At 43.2% G+C, this 20236-nt stretch overlaps 2 protein-coding genes across 3 annotated transcripts; both read left to right on the top strand.

Moving 5' to 3' along the window:
• The first annotated feature begins 2606 nt into the window (after positions 1 to 2606).
• marchf5l (membrane-associated ring finger (C3HC4) 5, like) lies at positions 2607 to 12328 on the top strand. Of its 2 annotated transcripts, none has more exons than XM_033646421.2 (7): positions 2607 to 2760; positions 3911 to 4001; positions 4659 to 4861; positions 5461 to 5591; positions 5679 to 5850; positions 5922 to 6088; positions 7878 to 12328. In XM_033646421.2, exons 2-7 carry the CDS (start codon positions 3973 to 3975, stop codon positions 8040 to 8042), a joined length of 867 nt encoding a protein of 288 aa, XP_033502312.1. In that variant the 5' UTR covers positions 2607 to 2760; positions 3911 to 3972; the 3' UTR covers positions 8043 to 12328. The 2 variants fall into 2 exon arrangements, with proteins under 2 accessions (XP_033502312.1, XP_078018059.1); XM_078161933.1 differs by having other exon boundaries at positions 2630 to 2760; positions 3897 to 4001.
• A 501-nt stretch (positions 12329 to 12829) lies between these two features.
• Positions 12830 to 18666, top strand: LOC144458734 (BTB/POZ domain-containing protein KCTD9-like). Its single transcript, XM_078161970.1, has 12 exons — positions 12830 to 12993; positions 13174 to 13295; positions 14812 to 14855; positions 15236 to 15329; positions 15777 to 15835; positions 15922 to 16050; positions 16134 to 16201; positions 16278 to 16373; positions 16456 to 16605; positions 17252 to 17357; positions 17482 to 17615; positions 17712 to 18666. The coding sequence occupies exons 1-12, from the start codon at positions 12946 to 12948 to the stop codon at positions 17826 to 17828; spliced, it is 1167 nt and encodes a 388-aa protein (XP_078018096.1). The 5' UTR covers positions 12830 to 12945; the 3' UTR covers positions 17829 to 18666.
• Positions 18667 to 20236: the final 1570 nt, after the last annotated feature.

Genomic DNA, 20236 nt, shown 5'->3' with positions numbered 1-20236 from the left:
AACTCTACATCAAAACTGCCCCAAACCCCTCTGCAGCCCTGTCATCCCTCACCACCTGTCTCAAGGAGATAAAGGCATGGATGAACAATAACTTTCTCCAACTGAACAGCAATAAAACAGAGGCACTTCTCATTGGCACCCCACACCAGGTTCAGTCTTCACCCATATCCCAACTTACCTTCAATGACCATATAAAACACCTCATTCTACCATCTTCGCAACATCTCCGGACTCCGCCCCACTTTAACCCTCCCAGATGCAGAGAAGTTAGTCCATGCCTTTATCTCCTTGAGACTGGACTACTGCAACAGACTCTTCATCGGGATTCCTGGCAAGAACATCCAGAAGCTGCAGTACATTCAGAACAACGCTGCCAAGGTCCTGATGAGAGTCCGTAAACATGAGCACATAACCCCCATTCTGCACTCACTGCACTGGCTCCCTGTCTCATCTTGGATCAATTACAAAATCCTGCTGCTCACCCACAAATGCATCAATGGACACGCACCCTCTCTACCTACAAGAACTAATCACTCCACAATCCTCCACCCGCACCCTCAGATCTACAGGCAGCCTACTCCTCCGAGTCCCCAGCACCAAGCTCTGCACCATGGGAGACCGAGCCTTTTGCTCGGCCGCACCACATTTGTGGAACAGCCCCCTCTCCAGCTGAGGGCTGCACAGAGCCTGGACTCTTTTAAATCAGGCCTGAAAACCTTTTGATTCAAAAAGACCTTTGACTGTTGATTTGAGCTAATTAGAGTGTTTTTTTCATATGTTTTTATACTATGCTTTTAAACTGCAGCACTCTGAGATCCAAGGATGAAAAATGCACTACAAATAAAATATATTATTATTATTATTATTATTATTATTAATATTATGAAAAGCGAAATCTTTCCTATAGAAATATGTTTTAAGCAGTGATTTAAACACAAGTCTGATCCCCTCAGGCAGAGACTTCCAGAGCCTCTGAGCTGTGACGGCAAAACCATCAGCATTGATCTAGGGACGACTGGTGAGGGCAGGCCTGAGGATCTCAGGTCACGACTTGGGACTTGGAGCACAGGTAGTCAGGAGCTCAGCTATATAACTTGGTGCTAAACTATGTTGAGCTTTAAAGGTTATCAAAACAATCTTAAAATCAGTTCTAAAGTTAACTGACAACCAGTGGAGGGAGGTGAGAACTGGGGTGAGATGTGACGTATGATTTGTCCCCAGCTGAAGCTGAGTTACTGAAGAGTTGCTAGTTTACAAATAGCCCCGGCTTTTGTTTGCTTAAATCACTGTAATCAATAGGCCTATATTTGGGACAGGCCTTTAATTCCTGTCGCACAAAACTGTTGCTCAGCAAAGATCAGGAAATACAATCAAACTGTTTATTTAAACCAGTATGAATTTTTTAATTTATAAAAAATAAGGCTTCAGATAGCATATCAATTAAGAATCATTCATTTGATCTAACTCTGACAGACAGAGCATGACAGAGAGAGTGAGTTACGACACTTGACACACAGACACGACACCACGTTATCCTGTTAAAACAAAACTCACAACTTGGATTAATTTTTATGAAAAACCCTTTTGATTCTTTTAATCTGAGGACTTTACAGACTGGATCATTTACAGGGTAATCAAGGAATGGACACATAATCTGAGGCAGCCATCAACCTGCTTTTATCCATCCAAAGAACTTCTATTAAAGAAATAAACTGCTTGGCAACCAGACCAGGCCTCTATTTGAGACAGGCCTTTATCTGTCAACATGTGTAGCCATAATTTAATTATTCTAAACATCCGAATGAATATCTGTTACCTTAATTCCTGAATGACCATTTATATCTAGTTTTTTATTTTGTTTGTATCCTTCAGTTACTGTCATATTGTAACCTGTATTTAAATACCATATGACGAGCCTTTTTGACTGTAGGGCTGCAATGGTATGAGACTTCCCTGCTGTTTCCCTGTATTACAGAATTGATCTTATTACCAGTCTGAATGACCCTGAAAGGAATTAAAACAGAAAGGTTATTTTTGGTTTTATTACTATAATTAAAACTTGAAACCATGTTGTTAATGGAAATTTGTGTAAAAAGTCTCCCCTTAGGAAATAACTAAAATAAAGGGGAGAGTCACCGTTCAGTTTATTTTTTTTTCTCCAATATCATAGATGAGCAAATGTACACGGTATAACCATCAACTTTTATATTGTACGTCAAAATGTCCCTTAGATTTAGTTTTAGTACATCCTCTCTGTAAATATATATATTTAAGGAGTATTTATATTTATATTTAATTTATTTTTTCTTTGTTTTTTGCCTCTTTTCTTTTGTTTTTGGATAAGTATTTCTGTAATTTTCTTTTTAAAATAATATTTTTAAATGCACGAATGGAAACCTGACACATATTTTGTTAATAAAAACAAACATTTGCAAAAAACAAACAAATGAAAAAGTAATGAGGACATATTAAAGTAAAATCCACGTGTTTCACAATAATAATACTGAAATACTGAACCACAGTTTTTGTCTTCAAAAGATTTATTTAATATGGTGTTATCAACCGGAAGTTGAATGTCGTAGTTTCCTACACGCGCTGAATACAGCAAGCACCGTCACAGCCGCTGACCAATCAGAGCGCTGCTAACACTGTAGCTAGCCTGCTGTAGAGTTAGCATAAATTCATGATTAAAATACAGCACGTAAATACGGTTTAAACAGCTGAAACATCATATTATCTGGATTTATTGCTGTTTATCAGGTAGGTCGTGTTTGAATATTAATATCACACAGCTGTTTAACAAACTGACAGATATACTAAAGGTTAACTTAACCTAGTTATCGGTTACTAGCTTAATGTGAAAGCTCTGAGCTAAAGTTCACTCCTGTTAGCATTAGCATGAGAGTTAGAGAGATTTGTTAAAAGACCAAACGACATGAAGTCAGTTAAATGGAGACACGGAGACTTTAGCTGAGTGGACATGATAGTTTTATTTAAGTTACATTCGTAGCTGAGTTATTTGTCAGGAATATTTGTAGTGTTGGTTTCAGTTTGTGGTGTCTGCTGTGTCACAGGTCACATTTGGGCACAAACTTTGGACTGGAATTTGGCTGGGGACAAAATTAGTCTCAACATGGTGGTTTCACGTTCAGGATGGTGTGTGTCCTCACTGGGCTCAGACAAAGTCAAGTGTTGGACAAAGCACTGTGATCTTTGCAGTAACAGGAGCTAATATTTAATCACTTTAAATCCTGTCGGGTTTCTGCAGCTGTGAATCATCGTTTATTATCTGATCAAATATTTTACATTTCTAATTAATGTCTTCAAAGTAACCAGTAGTCAGTGGTGGAGGAAGTACTTGTGTATTGTGCTGTTACTGTTTAAGTAAACGTGGTAACTCCCACAGTGTAATAATCCTTGGTTACTACTCAAGGACTGTTCTTTATTTATGTATGCCTAAACAGAAAACATATGTCCCTCCCCGGTGCTTGAAAAAGTACTTGACATGTCTTCCCTTTTTGCAGCAAACAGTTCCTTACTGAAGTGAAAGTACAAATCGCATCAGTTACTTTAAGTACCCAAAGTAAAAGTACTCATTGATGCAGAATCACACGTTTCAGAATAATATTATTGTTTTATAATTATTAGTCCTTTAATATGTCAACATCACTAATGTTGCAGCTTTATATGGTCGTTTCAACTTCTCTTTGTGCTGCAGGAAGCTTGAAGCATAAACATGCGTCATAATCTATTAACTGATTTATATTTTGTATTAATAATCTGAAGCTGTCAAATTAATGTCCTGGACAGAATATTCGACCAGGTGGACACACAGTACTTGACTAAACGTATTCTGGCAAGTGTAAACTTTGTGTGTGTGTGTGAGAGTTAATGAGTGTGTCTGTCGTAGGTCCTGTCTGCAGTCTGATGGGTTCATGATAACATCCAGGAGAGCAGAGCCCGTTCAGTACCATGGCCCTCGCTGAGGAACAGCCTGAGAAGTAAGACCATGTCTCCTGAGTGCACGTCATGTCAGGCATATTGAACCATCTGATTACTCGTTGGGGTGGCAGTAACTCAGTCCATAGGGGCTTGGCTTAGGAACTCAAGTCCGCGTATGGACCAAGCGAATAGTGTGGACTGGCAGCTGGAGAGGTGCCAGTCCACCTCTTGGGCACTGCGGAGGTGGGTGAGGCACAGAACCTCTAACTGCTCAGGGCGCCCCCTCACTCTGACACCTCCCTATGTAATGCATGTCCTATTTGTGCACGTGTGTGTATTTTGGGCCTGTGTGTCTATGACAACAGAGTGAAAAAGATAATTTACTTTCAGGGATTAATAAAGTATATCTTCTTCATCCTAATTCTGCCATGAGTTTTTTTTAATGAAAAAGACATTATAATTCATAAGTCAGTTTGTGGAGACAGAGCAGGTCTGGAACATTTGTGAATTTCATTCATCATACCAAAGAAGAAATTCGAAATACAAGAAAATTGGTGACACTTAAGAACAAACCTGCTCTTCACAAGTGGTTTTTGCACGAGGCCCAGAGTGTTGGTGAAGTTTCATAATTTTAACGACATAATCAGAGATCTTTATTGACAGTAACACTGTGTGTGTGTGTGTGTGTGTGTGTGTGTGTGTGTGTGTGTGTCCAGACACTGCTGGGTGTGTTTTGCCACTGAGAGGGACGACCACAGTGCAGAGTGGGTGAGCCCCTGCAGATGTAAAGGCTGCACTAAATGGATCCACCAGTCATGTCTGCAGCGCTGGCTGGACGAGAAGCAGAAAGGAAACAGTGAGGGAGCTGTCAGCTGCCCGCAGTGTGGCACTGAATACCACATCACCTTCCCCAAGATGGGTGAGACATGAACGACGGCTCACAGAAAAAAGAAACGTTGACTGACCTCTAATTGAAAAGATATATTAGACGTCTTTATGTACTCAGACATGTTTAACTCTGTACAATCTTCATCAAGGTGGACAGAGTGAAAAAGCTCCTGAAGAGGTCAAATAAAATGATAATAAAAGCTTTTAATATCCACGTTCACACTGACGAATGTGTCGCAACATATCCGTGCATAGACACACCTATGTGGACACGTTTTTGGACAACATCTGAACCTTAAGAGTTCCTAAAGAACGTCTTCTTTCTGTGATGAAATTACACTTTGTCTTCTGCTCTTTGATCACAGCCACCGCACAACATGGACGTGAAAGCAGAGCTCTGTTTATTTAGATGTGACACTGCAATACAGATATTAACAATCAATAATCATGAGCTCAGTACTGATCAGAATAATTGTGATTAACATCATGGACCCAGTCGTGCAGCCCAGGTGTGTGTGTGTGTTTGTGGTGATTAAGTGTGTAAATCAGGATGTAGACACACACACACACACTGTTGGTTTGAGTCAGAGTCTTTGTCCTCTCAGTGTGTGTGTTGCTGCCTCTCCTCAGGCCCGTTGGTGTATTTCCTCCAGCAGGTGGACAGAGCTCTGTCCCGGGCGAGCCCCTTCGCCGCCGTCGGGGTGGTGGTGGGGACCGTGTACTGGTCAGCCGTCACATACGGAGCCGTGACCGTCATGCAGGTCGGATAACGACACACCGCACAGAGAGAGTATAAAGACCAGAGAGCGTTCAGGTGTCCTCACCTCTGTCATCGTGTGTGCGTGCAGGTGGTGGGACATAAGAAGGGTCTGAACGTGATGGAGCGAGCTGACCCGCTCTTCCTGCTGATGGGGCTGCCCACCATCCCCGTGGTGCTGGTGCTGGGCAAGATGATCCGCTGGGAGGATTATATAGTGAGGCTGTGGCAGAGGTACTCCTGCAGGGGGAAGCTCCAGCCAGGTACACACACACACACACACACGGTTGGTTGATATCATGGAAGCTGTTGAACTGAATCTGTGTTACGACAGGTGGCAGCCGTTACCTGCCCAGAGTCCCTGCTGACGGGCTGGGAGCAGGAGATCACCTGTCTGTGTCCAGGACTCTGTGCGGAGCGCTCATCTTTCCCTCCATCGCCAGTCTGATGGGACGGCTGCTGTTCAGACGGATGCCCTCTGACCTTCAGCGCACTGTGCTGGTGAATATACACCTCATGTTTATTTAAGAATATATGGAGAGTCTTTTATGTAGACCAGACGTCACTTAGTTTCATTATTGTTTGGTTTAAATTGTGTTTTTTCTCTGAAGTTTTTATATCAGTCTGTTGCTCCCCAGCAGTGTTCCTTTTACATTGAAATCCAAACACTCAGATACTAAAGTATATTTTAGCGTCTAAATGTTAATTTCCCAGGCCTTTCCAGAAATGTTTTCTCACATGACCTGACGTAGGTTTCTACATGGTGACACTGCTATGTATAAACCTCCCCAACCCGCCCAGTGTGCCTCTTTGTGACTCAGTCGTGTGTTGTCAATCTTCCACATTAGCTATATTTCTCTAACCCACTAACCCACAATGTGCAGCTGTAGCCACCATGTTACTTTAGATCTGAAAAGTTTTTTGGTGGGCGGGGCTTAACTTGAGGCTCTCATTTTAGTCTAGAGCGTCAGACTGAATTTACCAACGCACCATGTCAGGTCACTCACTCTCCGGGACCGCCAGTGTTACTTGAATAAGTAAACACTGACCAACGGGACCAGACTGGCCGACCCGTATGCTCTCACTCAGTGGATGGATGATGTCACAGGAAGCCAATCTTACAAAGGAGGACCACACTTGTTTGTTTTGCTATGGAAGCTAACGTTAGCTAATGTGCTAAAAAGTTAGCGTTGCAGAGAACTCCAATATTCCTCTTAATCCCTCCCCAGTTTCTGATGAGGTGGACATGATAACCCTTAATACACATAACCTTATTCATCCCTACAACAGGAAATACTTTTTCCCTAACCTGATATGAAGTGTGCGCTGCACATGTGAGCATTTTTGATGATGGCCTCCGTCCAGTCCTTTGGTCTTATCACATTTAACCATAGTTGTCTTTGTTTTTGTTGACGGGCAGTGGCGGCTGGTTTTGAGCCATGACTCCTTCTATTCTGGCTCCCAATAACACAACAAGACAAACACATTTTAACACTCCTATGGAGCCTACAGCCCTGTGGGGGAGAGGCAGCTGCACCTCCAGCTGATAACATGATGTCACCGTGACGTTGACCCTAAAAGGGTATATATGTCAGTGGAGTCTGATGGTTATGAAGAGAGCGATATAATTGCTTTAGTTCCCCAACTGAAAGAGCTGTCTGACAATAAGGTAAAGCAGTGACAATATTACACTAGCCTCTTTTACACCGCCTGTTCAAGGCAGGAATATCACACCGTTATGCTGATCGTGGCATTGGGAGACAGAGTTGTCTCGCCTTTAATCCACCATGGGAGGTAACAACGGCGTGGAAATGATGTGTGCATAAACAGGACAGATTGAGGGATGGGGTCATAGGTGCCAAGGGTGTGACGTTTGATGAGGTGTTATTATGTGCAACCCACCGCGGGACATTTAAAAAATAGCTGTTAGCAATTAGCGGCTAACTCAAAGAAGAAGAACATCAGCTGTAAATGTTGAAAAATGAAACTAATTTTGAAAACAACAAGGTCTGGGAGCTCCTTACCCTCTGAGCAGAGGACGAGATACAGCCCTACTTCAAAAAAATCCATACTATCCCTTTTAGTTATTATTATTATTATTATTATTATTATTATTATTATTATTATTGTTGTTATTATTATTATAATTGTCATTATCATCATCAGAGCTCTAAACTGTCACTGCTGTTTTTTGGCTAAGTGGGCATTACCATTTAAAAAAACCTGGAGAAGAACCCGACCTTTAAATGTTGCCCAGCTGACGCCTCTCTGTCCTCGTCTGTCTCCACAGGGCGGCATCGCGTTTGTGTTGATCAAGGGAGCGTTGAAGGTGTATTTCAAACACCAGCAGTGTATCATTCAGGCCAGTCGACACATCCTCAACTACCCAGAGGGAGACAGAGACGGACAGAATGAAGATGGAGACGAGGACACAGAGGACAGTGGGAACGAATAGTTTCACTTAATGTGGAGAGAGGCTGACAAACTGTGACGATGGTACAAAAACAAGATGTTTGTCACCATAAAACACAATGCAGAGCTTTAATGAGGTGAGTCTGGGTAAGAGGCTTCACCTGTGACCAGAGTGACATCAATTCAGAGTTTCTGCCTCCAACATCTGCATCACAAACACATCTACGCAGCCTACGCGCTTCTCACCATGAGTACTAACACTGATTACATACTGGTGATGTCGTGTGTCCCTCTCAGCCTTTAATTTTGCTCTCAGTGATGAAAAATACTTGAAGATATTTATAAAATATGATTTGTTGCCTTATCTTTTAATATGGTGCCCAAACAAAGAGACTTACAGGAGTCAGCTCAGGTGATTCAGTGTGTTTACGTGCACCCAGGTCATGGCATTAAGCAGGATTTATACTTGTGTGTGTCAACTCTATGCAGAGCCTACAGTGCAGCCTACGCCGCTGTGAGCATTTATACCTGTGCAGTGGTGTGTCTGTGTCACTCTGCAGTTACACCTCCAAAACACTAGTTGGTGTCAGGGTTTCTGTGAAGTGCTGTAGTTTAGTTGATTCAAAACACACATTAAACACACATTAAACATGGCTTAATAGAGACAGTGTCAAACACAAATCAGCTTCACTATAACTCGCAGCATTCACAGACAAACACTTGTCTTTATCTGGACACATTTTCAATACATGCTAACGTTATTAGCACAAGCCTATGGCATTTTACATTGTATAAATTAGCCTAGCAGCTAGCAGAGTTTTCCTCTGCTCATATGAAGCCAGGATAAATCACACACAGTGTGTGGAGGCTTTATTGTCTTCACAATTTATTGTTTCTTATCTGTGAAATTAAAGTAAATCAAAGCTTTGTTTCCACTGAGGGAAATGGTTTCAGCTTCTGGGGAGGTGCACGTCAGGCTACGGCGTCGATTTGACACAGAAGTATAAATCCTGCATCACAGCCAGTCCTCTGCAGTTATCTGTTCCTTAAACAGCAAACAAGAAGCATGGTGTAATTGGGGAATCAGAGAAAGCTGATGTGCAGGGACAGAGGGACTGCAGGGCGACTGAATAAAAGGAAAGGTGATTAAAATCACATGCAGAGACACATCCTCATATTCAAAGTAACTTCCACCCAAAGTCAAACTGAAACTAACAAGAGAAGTCTAAAGTAGTCGTTTCCACCTCTGAACTTCTGTTTGGTAACTCCACAGATGCGTTCATATAAAGCAGCGTTTTGTGTCACATAAACAGTTAAATAAGTAAACAGGAAGGAAACCCAGGCCTTCTGAAACATATGAACCAGTTGACATGCAGGTTAATTGGTGACTCTAAATTGTCCGTAGGTGTGAATGTGAGTGTGAATGGTTGTCTGTCTCTATGTGTCAGTCCTGTGATAGTCTGGTGACCTGTCCAGGGTGAACCCTGCCTCTCACCCAGTGTCAGCTGGGATAGGCTCCACCCCCCTGAGTAATTTATGTACAAATTATTATTTGGGGTTGAGGTATTTTTAAAATATTTTTCTATATTTTGGAGTGCCTTGATTGCCTTCCTGTTCATCCTATTTTTTTGTATGGTTGAGTATACAGAGCAACCAGTTGACGCTTTCTCCTAATTGAAATGAGTCATTCTTACAGAACAAAAGTCAGAATCTGAACACTGATCTGCTGCACGTAGACAGATTTAGTAACCTGACAGGTGCATGTAAACACACGAGTCTGATATGAACTGTCAAGTAGATGGACGCTGTGCTCATTACTCCACATCATTCTCACTTAAAGAGCCTTAACACACTCAGTACGTTTCCATGACATCAGAGGAAATCGATTTATTGTGTCCGTCCGACTAAAACTGGACTTTAAAATTCATGAAAACATGTTGGAGGCCGTTCACATGCTGCGTCTGGAAAACACGAGGCACCTTTTTTTTCTGTGCCAGCTTCCAAGAGCGCAGCGGCAGGTTGCGTCTGAGGTTGCGAAGCAGCCTTAGCCAGCACCATATCTTAGCCTAGTTACCTGAAACCCTGAGTGCAGAGCTGATCATCTTCCAGGAGCTGTTTATAAGTGTGTAGGCCTATCGTCTGTGGGACAGATGCAAAGCTCTGGGTATGTGCGGATGAAGGGAAAGATATCTGTCAGCTGTGATTGGTTGGTCCTTGTTACGTGACGTGCGGTGTGCGCTGCTGCATGTGCACAGCCCCTCAGTCCAACTGAAATGGTCCTAAAGTGAATTTGTCACAGTGGGACTAACACACCCAGATCATGTGACTCCTGCATGTATACAGTCAGTCAGACCCAAAGTGGCCAAGGTGCTCTGAGCATGCTTCACAGTTTCTCGATTAGCATTAAATGTGTAAGAGAAGAAGAAGCCGGTAACAACATGGAGAAATCTACATCCAGAGCCGTGACTTTTTGGACTGACCAAATGTACAGAGCTGTAAAGTTGTCCACCATGGTAGCAGTTAGCTGCTAGCTAACCGTAGCTAACTTGTTTGTCCATTGTTTGGTCTGTGACGTAATAGGTCAACAGGAAAAAGGTCCAATACTAACAAGCTGAAAGGGGGCATATCTCCACCTATCGTAGAGGAGTTGCACATACTTGGCTCAATAAATGGATTCCTCTCCCGTGCTGGTATACTGGGACAAGGACAGTAGGCCAGTTAGATGTCCTCGTCCAGCTGGGACTGTAGCTCCACTTCACTGTGACTGGAAACGTACTGAGTGCACACTGATGTCTTCCTCTTCTGTGCCTTATTTGAAGCACTTTTCCACATTAACAGCTTCATGACATCACCTCTCTGCCACATGCTGCTCTGTAACACCAGGTCACGCTCACAGTTCAGATTTTATTCTGATCTAATGTGTAGAAATCTGCCGCTGACTGTTTCCCTACTAACTTATTTGAATCCTTGCGTGGCCTCTAAACGTATTGAGTTTTGTCCTGTTTGAATAAAGGCTGCTGCTGCTGCTGCTGCAAACACAATCAGGCGACCTGCTGCACTTTGAACTTTGACCCCTCTTATACTTAATGCAGCTGATTAAATGAACTTAACGCTCACACGCAGTTCACAGTGTGACAGTATGTTTAATGACCTGCTGAATCATAGTTGCCTGCAGGCTGAGGTATTGGATGCTGTAGAGACGCAGCCAGTGGAATGTAAAATGCTCCCACAGCTCCCAGTACTGACAGGGGACTGAAACCCATCAAAGCATCTCATGGTCGTGTTGCACGGGTCTGTTGAGGTTACTGGGTGATTGTTTGCACTTCCTGTTGCTGTGCAGAGATTTTGGGAATGTTTCCACAAAGAATAAAAGGTTGAGATTTATTATGGGTTTGAAGCGCTTCATGCTGTTTAACATAAAGTATAAAAAAATATAACTCTTTTATTGTTGGGGTTAAAACAGGAGTTCCTGGTCTTGAAAAGGCTGAGGAATCCTTTTATAAAGTGTTTGTTTTCTTTGAGAATTATGTCCTCTGCTTTTGCCAAATGAACATGCTCTGGGATTTTAATTGCACATTTTCCCTGCCGTCACTTTGTAAAATTAGCTTTTATTTTATGTCTCGGTGATTTGTTAAATAAACGTTTGTAAAACAAGTGTGTCATTTTTTTTTAGTTGGGGGAAGAGCATCTTTCTTGAGGTGGGCTATAATGGGTTGCCAGATCTGGTAGAGTTTGTTTTCACTTTTCCAAATGCAGGTGCTGCGTCACATCCTTCACGAGGGCAGAGCGGCCAGGCGTCTGTGTTTGCTCCCAATTTAATAACATCACTCTACAGTATGTGTAAGTAGGGTGACATATAACACCATATATGTTGGGAGCTGGTTCACACAAGATCAGGACGGCGCTCAGTGGGTCAGGATCCACAGGTTGACTCAGGACGTCTCAGCATGACTGAAATGTTTCATCCCAGCATGTTGTGACTCTCGGACAGCGCCAGAACATTTGGGCTTGTGAGGCTGGTGACGGCCCGCAGCAGTCACACGCTGCACTGATATTTGAATACGTTTTACAGAGCTTATTTTTGATGATGAAGTGAACTCTATGCAATATTTTAAAATCAGATATTTTAGTAAAGTAAAAGCAGAGATACCACAGGGCAGAGAAACAGTGTTTCAGAATAATACATATTTTGATATAGGGTTATAGTTATTGATGCATTAATGTGCTTATATTATTTTAATGTTGCAGCTGCTGAAGGAGGAGCTCATTTTAATGACACTGTATACGGCTGTGGATCAATAAAGTTTTATTTTAACCAAAAATAATAAATTATATTGTTTGATTATGTTTTCTATTATTTCTTTAAATCTGCAAAGCAACTTAAGTTATCAGATAAATGTAGGGCAGTAAAAAGTACAATTTTTCATGTTTTTGTTTTTCACTTTATTTTGAACTTGTAAAAAACAAGAATAACAAAATAAAAAAAAATGAAAACAAAAAACGAAACGAAATTAAAAAAAACAACTTTCAACATTCAAATTCAAATAAATTCTAATGAATAAAATAATACATAATAAATATTTACATGTCTGAAACAACAGGAAGTCCACACTTACTCAATGTAGTTTAAGTATAAAATTGCTTAAAATAAAAACACTTAAGTAAAAGTACTTATAAATTAATTTCAGTCGTTGATTAAATGTATTTCGTGAAAATAAAAATAAAAATGAAAAAATATTAAATCGACTGATCCTGTGCGGAGATATGGAGATCCCGCCCACTCGGCTAACTGATTGGCTGTTGCTTCTCGATCTGAGTCGCTGATTGGTTGATTCCGCTTCCCAGGGCTAGAGCGGAAAAGAAACAGGAAGTAGGTTGTAAACCAAAGAATGTGTGTTAATGGATGAAACTCGGAGCTGCGGACAGTTTGAGTTGATTTTTCCGCCATGAGAAGAGTCACTCTGTTCGTTAACGGAACCTCCTCTAACGGAAAGGTAAGCCGGGACACGTTAACCCGGGAAACAGCAGCGTTAGTTAGCATCGTGCTAACAAAACACAAACGGCTATGTTAGCCGACGTTAGCTGTTTGCGCTAAAAGCTGAAGTCTGACATGTTTAATTTCCGGTGCCGTTAACGGGAGCTGAGGTGTGCTGTGTGTCGGTGTCGTCACACAGGTGGTGGCCGTGTACGGGTCCCTGGAGGACCTGCTGTCTGCGGCCAGCTCCAAACTGGGAATAAGAGCCTCTAGTGTTTATAACGGGAACGGCGGCCTCATAGATGACATCACGTTAATCAGGTGAGAGCTCAGCCATCAGCATCATCACCATCATCATCACCATCATCATCACCATCACCATCATCATCATCATCATCGAGTGCCTCACAGTGATCCTGAAACAGGGGCGGTCACAGGATCAGAGGACACTGGGGCCTCTGTAGGCCTGTGGGATCCTCACTAATTTTATTTCAGTCACAGACGTTTGAAGAAACAAAGATTAGTTCACACACATTTTTTAAAATTCAGACAGGAAGGTTTTTGTTGACAACTCAAAACAGTATCTCCAGTGTCTTACAGTACACAGTGTCTGGACATTTTAAGGTAAGGCATGCTGTAAACCAGAGGTGTCAAACATACGGCCCACCAAAGGGTCCAGTCTGGCCACATGATAAATTTGCTAAGTGTAAAAATTGCAGATACGTCATCATCATCATGCTGGGTTGTGCTCACAGCATCTTTCAGTGAAATAACATCAAAGTCAAAACAGATGTCGTCATCATTAGTTTTGTAAATGCAGGGTTTTTCCTGCCTATCTAAGACAAAGGTGGGCCGCCTGGGTGATTTTGGCCACTGCCTTATGCCGGAATTCCACTGGGTGCGTGTTCGTTACAGAACAGCAGTGCTGGTTATCCGCTGCGTGCTCTGCCGTCCGTCAACACCCACCAGCTGCATTTGCTGTGCGGAGCGGTGCAGCTCCACCAGACAGCGGGAGTCACGAGGACCCACGAGATCTCATGAATTCACGCATAATCGCGCGATATAACAAGATGTAGTTTCTATAAACAGAACCACAAAACCAGAGGAGTAGTAGGAAGACATCTGGGTGCACCTCCATGATTAACATCTCCTCGTCCATGGTGTCAACGGGGTGAAATAATGTCTGGAAACCTGTTGACTTCAGGCCTGCCTCCGCCCATTATGACATTTTCAAGGTGTAGTGCAGGGAAATATGATCCGCCGTGAACACTGTGTATTTTATTTTGAAAATTAACAGCATGTCTTATTTTGTTTCTGTGGACGCTTTCCTGCCCTGCATGGGTTAGGGTTAGGGTTAGTTGGGTTAGGGTTAGGGTTAGGGTTAGTTGATTAGTAGATTCATGATAAGCAGCTTGCTGTGTCGTTCTCAGAGCTCTTTTCTGAAGTTTAGGGCTCTATATTTGTGTTTTTACTGATTAGATTTTTAAAACTGACCTTTTGATGTCTGAAAGTTAAAAGTTGAAAATCCTGGAGTTTAAAAAAGCCCCTTTTTTCAATTTGATTAAATATCACTAATTTAAACTCAGATTTGGTAGTGCTGTTTTTTTTTCCTGATGGAAGCGTTCGTCACATGTGATGTGTCCAAGGACTGTCAGAAATTTAAAAATCCAACAATACTTTCTGTTTTTACAGTTTTTGACTGATAAATGGTGTAAATTTGTCTAATTTTTTAAATATTAAACATGTGTTTTGAAACAAACATCACCAGTAAAATAATACAATAACAAACAGTTTCTTACTGAGCGTCACAACATGCTGTGTGTATGTGTGTCTGCAGAGATGATGACGTGCTCTACGTATCAGAGGGAGATTCAATTGAAGGTAAGTCTGAGGCAGAGAAACAGGTGTTTATATACTGAGAAGGAGAAGAAACTAAGTTCAGATCAGTGGTCATTTTCACTGACTCAAAGATGACAAAGATGCTTATTTTAGTCACATTTTAGTCATTTTTATCCTTCATAGTTTTAGTGGAGGAAAATTCAAAATGTTTTAGTTGACGAAATCCTGTTGGCTGTGGCTCAGAGATCGGCTGCTCGATCCCCGGCTCCTCCGGTCCACATGTCCAAGTTTCCTTGGGCGAGACACTGAACCCCAAATTGCTCCTGATGGCTGTTCCACCACTGTGTGTGTGTGTGTGTGTGTGACACGTAATGATCAAAAGACTAGAAACATGTCATCCATTCACCTTCACCTGTGCTCAGACCCTCAGGACGACCTCCCAGGCCCTGAGAAGGATCAGACTCACACTGATTGGCTGACGCTCAACGTCGGTGGACGCTGCTTCACCACCACCAGGTAAATATGACCGCCAGGATTGAGACATCGAGGCCTGTGAGTGAGCAGGTGTCCTTTTAGAGTCAACGCTGCTTGGGTGTTTTGGAACCCCTTAAAACAGAGACCTTAGTCGGGATGTGTGGAGATGAAGACCCCCCTTTCACGCTTAAGCTGCCCTGTTAATTAAAGGCTAAAACGCCCAAAAAATATCATAAAAAAAAAATATTGTTATTATTAATATTGTCCCTGGTGTTTATTTTGTTGTTTTGTACTGTTTGTTTATCGATTTTTTTGTCTTGCAATATTTCATTTATTTATTCAGTTTTACATGTTTGTTTGAAAGGTGTAGACATGTTTATAGTTTGAACAACAACCTGCAGACACACTGTGCGTCAGTGTGTGATTGGAGCTCAGCTGCCTCACAGAACTGTGTAGATTCAGTGTGAACTGTTTCTGTGTGTTCTCCAGGAGCACGCTGGTCAGCAAGGAGCCGGAGAGCATGTTGGCCCACATGTTCAGAGACAAAGGTGACGTCACGTTTTATTTTAAACACAAATGTTTGACGTCTTTATCTGACTTCCTGTTATACAATGTCTGATGTGACTGCATGCAGACGTGTGGGGGAACAAGCAGGACTCTCAGGGGGCGTACCTGATAGACCGCAGTCCGGACTACTTTGAACCCATCCTGAATTATCTGAGACACGGACAGCTCATCATCAACGAAGGCATCAACCCTCTGGGTACAACACACACACACACGCACACACATATGTTAACACATGTAGGTGACAGGACTTCCTGATCGTCAGTGTCTCCGCTGCAGGTGTTCTGGAAGAGGCTCGATTCTTTGGTATCGAACAGCTGGCCGAGCAGCTGGAGACGCTCATAAAGGTGTGTACAGCAGACATGTAGTAGAGTGAAGTGTGTGTTCAGTGGTGTGACCTCCACATGTGTGTCTGCTCTTCAGTCCTCTCAGCCTCCTGATGACCACTCGCCTCTGAGCCGCAAGGAGTTCATCAGGTACCTGCTGGCGACGACGACCAAGTCAGAGCTGCGGTGTCAGGTAGACGGAGACGCACACACATTCGTACACTGTAGACATGAACACAGTCCCTCTGATGCTCTGTGTGTCTGTGGTCCATCAGGGTCTGAACTTCACCGGGGCAGATCTGTCTCGTCTGGATCTGCGCTACATCAACTTCAAGATGGCTAACCTGAGAGGAGCCAACCTGACCCACGCCAACCTGAGCGGGGCCAACCTGGAGAGAGCAGACCTGTCCATGGCCTGTCTCGATGTGAGTGCTGTCTTCTTCTTCCACAGTCAGACACGTCCAGTGTTAAACGAGTCCTCTTAAATGTGGGCGGGGTTGTTGTCACTCACTGCTCCGTCCAGCACTCGCTGTATTTCCTCATCAGCGGTGACACAGATGGAAGTCTGCACCTGGTTTATCGTCCACAGAACGAGGCTGCACGCCCACATTTTCACAACAAAACAGGACTGTGATCTCACTGCTGTGTGATGAGCTGGATTGTAGCAGCCGGCGTCCCTTCGTCCCGGGACAAGGGTGTTTGGGACACAGAGATCTTTCCTGTGATGCCTTTTGAGATGAAAGAACGCAGTAAACTCACCATGTTGTGTCAGAGGACGCACCTTGTTGTTTCCCTGATGATGTGAACAGCAGATCTGTGTTGACATCAGCAGGAGCAGAGCTGGTTAGCTGAGAGCTGTTAGCTGTTAGCTGTTTGCAGCAGGTGTTACATTAAAATTAAGGCTGTCAAAATAACACGTTCATGTCAGTCAATATTCACTGCAGTCGTCAGTCTGGTTTTGATCCTGTCACATGACGAAGACACATTCATTCAGCTTTTACTGAGGAAGTTCACTTGATAGACACATGTTCATGGTGTGTGTGTGTGTGTGTGTGTGTGTGTGTGTCCCAGGCAGCCAACCTTCAGGGTGTGAAGATGCTGTGCACCAACGCTGAGGGAGCGTCACTGAGAGGCTGTAACTTTGAAGATCCTGCAGGAATCAAAGCCAACCTGGAGGGTGAAGCAGCCAATCACACGTGCTCCTCACACACACCTGAGCAGGTGAGGTGTGTACTGAACTCATACGTGTGTATGTGTGTATGTGTGTGTGTGTGTGTGTGTGTGTGTGTGTGTGTGTGCAGGAGCCAACCTGAAGGGTGTGGACATGGAGGGGAGCCAGATGACGGGGATCAACCTGAGGGTCGCCACGCTGAAAAATGCCAAACTGAAGAACTGCAACCTGAGAGGAGCGACGCTGGCGGGGACCGACCTGGAGGTGAGCACACACACCTACACACACGCACACTCAACCTGCAACTGTGAGACAAACTGTAAATCCATGATACATTCAGGTGTTGTATGTTTGTACCAGAACTGTGACCTGTCAGGATGTGACCTTCAGGAGGCGAACCTGAGAGGCTCCAACGTGAAGGGCGCCATCTTCGAGGAGATGCTGACTCCTCTGCACATGTCTCAGAGTGTGCGGTAAAACAAAAACACCACCTTGAGTCCTCCACATCGTGCTTTAAATCACCACATACACTCCCAGCGAGTGTGTTTCATGATCCGACAAACGAGACGAAGTGCGAGTGAATTGTGGGTTCACAAACAAATATGGTGTTGAACGATCTCATGGTGTCGCCTGAGGCCAGTCAGGAGTCGCATCTGTTCGTGTAAACATAATTTTCTCACAAATTGTTGTACACATTTATTAATCTTGTCTTTTTTATTGTTGTTTATTCTTTTTTTCAAAAATTATTTTTCCGGCATTTCTGCTTTTGTTAAAGGGATAGTGCACCCAAAAATGAAATGACGGCGCCCCAGATTCAAACGTCCAAAAACACATCATTGAAACCACAAAATATCTCCATACTGCTCGTCCGTAGTGATCCAAGTGTCCTGAAGCCCCGACATAAAAAGTTGTTTGGAAAAACCTCATTTGAACTCTCTGTGCACCGCGCTCACGTGTGTGCGCTTGCGCAAGACCGTGAGACATGGGCACCGCCTTCATGTGTGTTCATGTGCTTTCGCTGGTCTCGTGTGCAGTTGTGTTGCTACCTCCTCTCCCCTTGGATCTCCACAAGTGATGTGAGGACTCTAAAACTTCACCTGAGCCTCCCTCGGCATATGGGTGAGTAGATAATGGCTGAATTTTTATTTTTGGGTGCACTGTCCCTTTAAGGCCAAAACACACCGCAGGCAAATCGCGTGCGTCAAAAAACACTGCCCTTATTTTCAAGACAGCAGAGCACGTTGGCGCTCCTGGACACGCCACCCCACGGCACTTAACATCAATGTCCTATTTCCAACCTCACCGCCCCCCTAATTACATGCATTATTCGCCCCACTCATTCTCTGCTGCTCTTCTTCTCTGCTCCTATAGCAGCTCGACTCCTCTCCTCACCACGGATGTAAGAGAACTCTGTTGCTGTGTCTCAAACGACCCACAGTCCCGTCATTGTAAAGACAGTGGTCAAAAAGATCCTTCCTGTGGAGTCACATCTCTGGAGATCGGCTCTTAGGTTAGAAATCAAGTTTAATTATAGCTGCAGCGCAGCAGTGGGTCGGGTCCGGGCATTTTTAGGCAATTCTGAGCAACCTCTGGAACCTAAGACGGTCATCTACCGCTCTGAACTAATGGGCAAGTAGCAACTCAACAGTGGCTTCACAAATTGAGTAAGCCATTCACTGTTGTGTAGGAAAGCAGCCGTCCGTGCATGGAAAGGCAGATTTGAAACCACTGTAAAAAATTCAGTTATTAAGACAAAAATCTGAAAATACACATATTGCATCTAGACAGCATGGAGATGTTGGTAATTTGTTTGTAACAATGACTGATTTGCTCCATAAGTGAAAAACTGATGTTTAAAATTGCCATTTTTACATTTGGCAATTTACAATTCTGAAATTTGCCACACATCATCTACCATGACTCTAGAATTTTTTCATTTTTTTCATGAACATTGAAGATTTATTTAGCAAGAATTTGCATGTATATGTACATACACAGTACCGTTTACAGTCAAACATTTTGATGCACTGTAGGCTCAATTTTTGATAAATCAAAAATCTGAGAAACACAGTTTGTGTAGGACAGTCTGAAGATGCTCTGTAGCAAGTTTGGTGTCAACTGAGCAAAAATTGTGGGAGGAGATAGGTTTAAGAACTTTAACAGTTTCTTCAGTATTGGGGCTACAGTTTGATGAAAGTTGTGAAGTTGTAGCACGTATGGTTGATTTGTTATGAATTTTCAAAGTTTTGAACTTCAGACGCTTGCTGTAGCGCCACCATCAGGACTATTGGCTTGAGTTTACAGCTGAGGATATCTGGCATGAGACTGGACCTTTGTGCAAAGTTTGGTGAGTTTTCAGCCATGGGAAGTATGATTTCCTCAGAAGAAGAAGAAGAAGAAGAAGAAGAAGAATACCTAGGATTACAAATTAGGGGCAGTCCACACTAACCTGGAAATCCAGATGCCCCGCCCCTAGCAAATTCGAATTTGCACTGTACGGGGATCTGTCCCCGACGAGCAGAGCCCGCTGAATCACCATCGGACCAATCAGGTCAGTCTATCGGACAGAGGCGGGCTCTGGGCAGGCGTCATATGATGAGGACAGTGCTGCGCCGTAGGAATCGAAAAGTAAACAGCCAAGATGGCAGCTGCTGAAGGACCGCGTCCATTCAATTTAGCTTTGGAATAAACGCTAAGCCAACTACACTTATCTTTTTCCTTGAGAGAGGAACGGAAGACTGCTCTAGACGCCTTCTCTTCCAGGAAGGACGTTTTTGCCGACAGGATACGTCAAAAGCATAATATATCAGTTAGCCCCACTGGTTGGCAAACAAATGGGGCTTAGTGCAATGAATACGTCACCTTGTTTTTGCTCTGATTGGCCA

This window comes from Epinephelus lanceolatus, chromosome 19 (assembly GCF_041903045.1).
Source record: "Epinephelus lanceolatus isolate andai-2023 chromosome 19, ASM4190304v1, whole genome shotgun sequence".
Lineage (NCBI taxonomy): Eukaryota > Metazoa > Chordata > Actinopteri > Perciformes > Serranidae > Epinephelus > Epinephelus lanceolatus.
Note: the sequence above shows the minus strand (reverse complement) of the source record. Positions and strands in the feature narration are given on the sequence as shown.

Coding starts and splice junctions, on each gene's coding strand:
- marchf5l (XM_033646421.2), top strand. CDS start 3,973: ATGGCCCTCGCTGAGGAACAGCCTGAGAA. Junction 4,002..4,658: donor GCTGAGGAACAGCCTGAGAA/GTAAGACCATGT, acceptor GTGTGTGTCCAG/ACACTGCTGGGTGTGTTTTG. Junction 4,862..5,460: donor CATCACCTTCCCCAAGATGG/GTGAGACATGAA, acceptor GCCTCTCCTCAG/GCCCGTTGGTGTATTTCCTC.
- LOC144458734 (XM_078161970.1), top strand. CDS start 12,946: ATGAGAAGAGTCACTCTGTTCGTTAACGGAACCTCCTCTAACGGAAAG. Junction 13,296..14,811: donor GATGACATCACGTTAATCAG/GTGAGAGCTCAG, acceptor GTGTGTCTGCAG/AGATGATGACGTGCTCTACG. Junction 14,856..15,235: donor AGAGGGAGATTCAATTGAAG/GTAAGTCTGAGG, acceptor ACCTGTGCTCAG/ACCCTCAGGACGACCTCCCA.